Below are 4,669 nucleotides of genomic sequence, written 5' to 3'. Positions count from 1 at the left end.
TTTTTATTTATATTTCATTATTACATTATTATTATTATGTTATAATTGTTCTTATGATTCTTAACATGATCATATCGGTTATTACCGTCAACATCATTAATTTTGTTCCAGGAACTAATGTTACTAATTTAAAATATTATTATTATTATTATTATTATTATTATTATTATTATTATTATCATTATTATTATTATCATAATAATAATAATAAACTGTCGACACCGTGATGAACGCTGAGAGAGTGCACGCTAGACGAAGAATAAAGGCTCCTCAAGATAATAGGAAATAATATACTAGACTCCAAATCCAGGCGTCAGAAGGTTTATAAAGTGAAACATGAGTGACCGTCCAGTTTGGTATACTTTATATACCTGTTTTATACTAAAAAAAATCATTCATTCATTCATTTTAGTCGCCGCTAGGCTGATGCCACTTGTTGAATTAAAAAGGAGGTATTGTATAATAATATTGGTAGCTACCAAGCCAAGGCCTACAACATTATTTTACGCCTTGGCCTAATATAGTCCGTGGAGCTAGGAATATGCCTAGGCCTAGTTAGGGTGCGTGTACATGTGCCAAAAATGTGTGCGACACCACCAGCCGGTACCGGTGTTAGGCCTCACGCAGGCAGCAGCACCGAATTGGACCGTTGATTGGATTCGACCGTGCAAAGTTTTTGGGCGGTGTCATGCATAATAGAGCCGAGAGGCCCAGCCCTAGCTAGGAGGGCCTACGATTTAGATTTATGTAACTGTCAGTGACGTGGCTTTAATTAAATAGTGAACTTATGAAGTGTAAAGTACTAATATGCGTTTCAAATTTCTAATAATCATAAAGTTAATTCTTCAACTGAACGACAAATAAATAGGCCTTTTTCACGAATCGGTAGACATATTGAAGTGATGACAAACATTGCGAATCAGCGGTGCGTAACCAACAGAAATAAGATAAGCTTTTGGGCTGATTTTCTGACATCATGTTATTTAAAAAATCATAACTCCATAACGGGGCGCCATCTCCAAAAAAATTTTCCAGCAAAATGTTTTTAAAAGACTAATCTATACCACTATATGATTGAAAAAAAAATTGAAAAATGTTTTTGACCTCTGAAATCAAGATGGAAGAATAAAAGCCTACCTTAGTAGTGTATTAAAATAGGCCTATGCATTACAGTGCAGTAGCATAGGACTTTCGTGTTGTTACTGTTCCAAGTAGCGATAATATACAGATTTCTCTTATTATAAAGTACAAGTTATGTTTTATAAAGAGGTATAGCATAGTAAATCATGTTTTTAACACAGGAAACTCTCATATGGTAACTAAAACAATGCTAGTTCAGAGTATTACTAGTACTACTGCACTGTAATGCATATACCTATTTTAATACACTACTGAGATAGGCTTTTCTTTTTAAATCTTGATTTTCAATCAAAAAACTTCACGCTGCAAACTCAGACTGTCAATTTCTTACTGATTGCAAAGTGGCAGCCGCTTGTCGTGCTAGCGAACACAGATTCCCTGTACTTATTTATGGGCTTATTTGTTGAAAAAGGTACTTTGTGAGTGGTTAAATCATGTGAACATGTTTGTTAATTATATGTTGTGACTGTGAGAAGAACATTGAGGTAAAAATATTAAGAATTTATGTTCTGGCAATTTCTTACTGATTGCAAAATGGCAGCTGCTCGTCGTGCTAGCGAACACAGATTCGCTGTACTTATTTGTGGGCTTATTTGTTGAGAAAGGTACTTTGTGAGTGGTTAAATCAGGTGAACATGTTTGTTAATTATATGTTGTGACTGTGAGAAGAACATTGAGGTGAAAAAATTAAGAATTTAAAAGTTAGGTGCGAAAGTGCCAGAGAGACCAAGATCTCACATACTGGCAGTAAGTCGGGCTGTCTCTAACTGAGCCTGTGTTATCAACCATGTGACCTTCCCAGGTATGTACCCACAATGCTTAGTGCATTGTCCAATCGTAACTTCTGTTACACCCCAGACCCCCCCCCCAACCGCTTACTTTTGCTTAGTGACAATGATACTGCAGAGAATTGACTGTTCTACTGTACTGCTACATATTGCACATTGTATCTCATTACAAAGGGAAGCTATTATAAACATAACTACATTAACTTATTTTTGTTACAATACATTTATCAATTTACTTTATCATTATTAAGGATCTTCATGAAACAGAACCCCAAGCCGTAGTGTATGAATAATGGAGAGAGGAATACATCAAGATGATTTGAGCCTTGATGGTCAAGATAAATCCAGACTAGATGCTGAAAATACGAAAATAATTCATGGCAGACGATTCTCCATGCAGATCCCATTTGCAGAACTCTGTGTTTTAGAATTTTGCACAGGCATCAAAGATGAAACAAAGGAGTGGGTGCTTAATAGACTCTGTCTTCCAGTGAGCCAGAACGGGGCAGGGGTAAGGACCAGACTAGCGAAGAACGGAAAAAACAAACCACTTTTAGTTTATATTGGTGTCACTAAGGAACGAATGCTGGAAGGGGCAGAGAAAGCATGCCTGAAGAAACGATGCAAAGATGGCACTCTAGCAGAATTTACAATAAAGCACAAAGATTCTTTTGATCAAGAAGGTGAGGAATTATGGGAAATTTTAAAAGTATGTCATTCAAACTAGCTTTCTGTGTTAATTGAGGTACTTTCACTAATAATCCCAATAATAACCCTAATAATATCTTAATAATCTGAATAATCCTAATACTAATCGTATATTTATCCATGATCATAATACTAATTAATAATAATAGTCCTAAATACTGAAAAATCATAATATTGATACTAATAATAATCCAATAAATAACCATGATAATCATAAAATTATTTAAATATTCATAATAATCCTAAAACAATCCGATAATCCTATAACAGTCAATAACTATCCTAATAACAATCCCAATGATAATTCTAATAATAGCAAATTTTCTTCAAAATACTTTGGAATAAAGTGCATTTTTTCCTAATTAAACAAGGATGGCAATAATGCATATTTTCAATTAGTATTGTATTTTATTTTATGTTTTTGTATCTATAGAAGCTGAGTTTCTGAGTACCGCAGAGCAGCAGCGAATCATAAGCTACATCATCTGTAACTTGGTGTCCCCAGATGATGAGGTCATCCCCGGTACCAATGCCAAGGTATACAGGTTGGAGAAAGTCAGTAAGTACTCATGCCTGTAAATTCAATAAAAAAAACATGATATCTGCATGTTGTTTTTGGCAGTCCATGAAAGACAGCATCATGTACTTTTTTGTTTACTTTTCCTAAAATAAATTTTGAATTGGATTTTAAAACCAGTGACGATATCACTCTCACTAACTTCTAGGCCCTCCCTTTCTTTTATTTCTTTTCTTGGTGTCTTTTGTCTTGTATTCTGATGTCTTTCAGGCCCAAGTCTCCCAAAAGTTGTGGGAGTCTCCCAGAAATGGGACCGACATCCCGCAAACAAGCAAGAACCTGCCGGAAAATAGCCAGTCTCCCCACAAATTCATGAAATTTGCTTGTTTTTACTACTTTAATATCAATTGTTTCATGGAGGTCAGTGCTGATGGGTCATCACTATGCACAGAAAAATTGAATTTAATGCATTAAGAAAGCTCATTGAACCAGATCTCCCAGAAAGGGATTTCTTCCAACTTGGGACCCATGTAATTCAATTTGATGATTTGGGGTTCTAATGTGTAAATAACCGTTATTAGATTTCATTGCTTAACTTCAATTTGAAGGGTTTTTTTAAATTTCAGGATAAAATATGATTGATTGATTGTATTGATCGATTGATTGATTGAAGAGTGATTTGTTTGATAATATCTAAATTGTGACTTTTTGTAAAAGGATATTGCTTCCATGCCATTTCATGGATGCTAAGAAGAGTTTTCAGTGCAATTTTTGATGTGTCAGCCACAGGAAGGATGTGGTAATGACTCTGACATGTTAGCCTTCCTCCTTAGTTTGAATGTTGCTCAATAGCTTCATTGTCTATTGTACATGTTTAGTTCTCCCCTTCCCCTTTATGTAAATTTTAGTAATGTAATGCAATACAACATGCCAAAAGTAATATAGTCAAATTCAATATAAACTGGAAATGACTTTTAAATCAGCATAGGGCTCCCCCACCCCTTTTTAAAAATTATTTCTTATAATTGTAATTTTCCATAATTTATGGGGGTTTGAATGTATTTCTAGTTTGTTTTATGGGATAGTAACTTTATCTTAATATGATTGTTCCCAAAATAGTTCCTAGACCTTATTGATTGCCATATTTTTGGAAAAGCCTCCGTAATATATGACTATTATAAATATCACTCATTATCACAGTAATTATTGTGTTGGAATTGATTTTCATATCCTTTAGAATAGCGTAAGTGTAATATATTTTTTATACCTGTCAGTGCACCATAATAATTTAATTTCTCATATCAATGGTATGAGAAATGTGTATAGCGCCCTCAACTTCAACATCTGAGTTCTTTATATTGCAGTTATCAAGTGCATGAATTTAGGGATCATAAGCAGACTGTACCCATTGCACCAACTTGAGGAACTTGATGAGCTTAGCAAGGCATGGTACCAGAGCTTGCGCAATGTTATCAAGCAACCCCATGGTACAATACAATTACATTAAATAATTCAT

The 4,669-nt window shown here is 34.4% G+C and overlaps 1 protein-coding gene across 1 annotated transcript; it reads left to right on the top strand.

Moving 5' to 3' along the window:
- Window positions 1-374: 374 nt before the first annotated feature.
- LOC117103281 (anoctamin-10-like) lies at window positions 375-4,660 on the top strand. Its single transcript, XM_033243838.1, has 4 exons — window positions 375-452; window positions 2,180-2,611; window positions 3,070-3,195; window positions 4,518-4,660. Exons 2-4 carry the CDS (start codon window positions 2,221-2,223, stop codon window positions 4,658-4,660), a joined length of 660 nt encoding a protein of 219 aa, XP_033099729.1. The 5' UTR covers window positions 375-452; window positions 2,180-2,220.
- Window positions 4,661-4,669: the final 9 nt, after the last annotated feature.

Source organism: Anneissia japonica, unplaced genomic scaffold, assembly GCF_011630105.1.
Source record: "Anneissia japonica isolate Jap-2015-1 unplaced genomic scaffold, ASM1163010v1 scaffold2694_len4686_cov106, whole genome shotgun sequence".
NCBI classification, from domain to species: Eukaryota; Metazoa; Echinodermata; class Crinoidea; order Comatulida; family Comatulidae; genus Anneissia; species Anneissia japonica.
This window is presented reverse-complemented; position numbering and strand designations above follow the sequence as displayed.

Coding starts and splice junctions, on each gene's coding strand:
- LOC117103281 (XM_033243838.1), top strand. CDS start 2,221: ATGGAGAGAGGAATACATCAAGATGATTTGAGCCTTGATGGTCAAGAT. Junction 2,612..3,069: donor AGATTCTTTTGATCAAGAAG/GTGAGGAATTAT, acceptor TTGTATCTATAG/AAGCTGAGTTTCTGAGTACC. Junction 3,196..4,517: donor ATACAGGTTGGAGAAAGTCA/GTAAGTACTCAT, acceptor TTTATATTGCAG/TTATCAAGTGCATGAATTTA.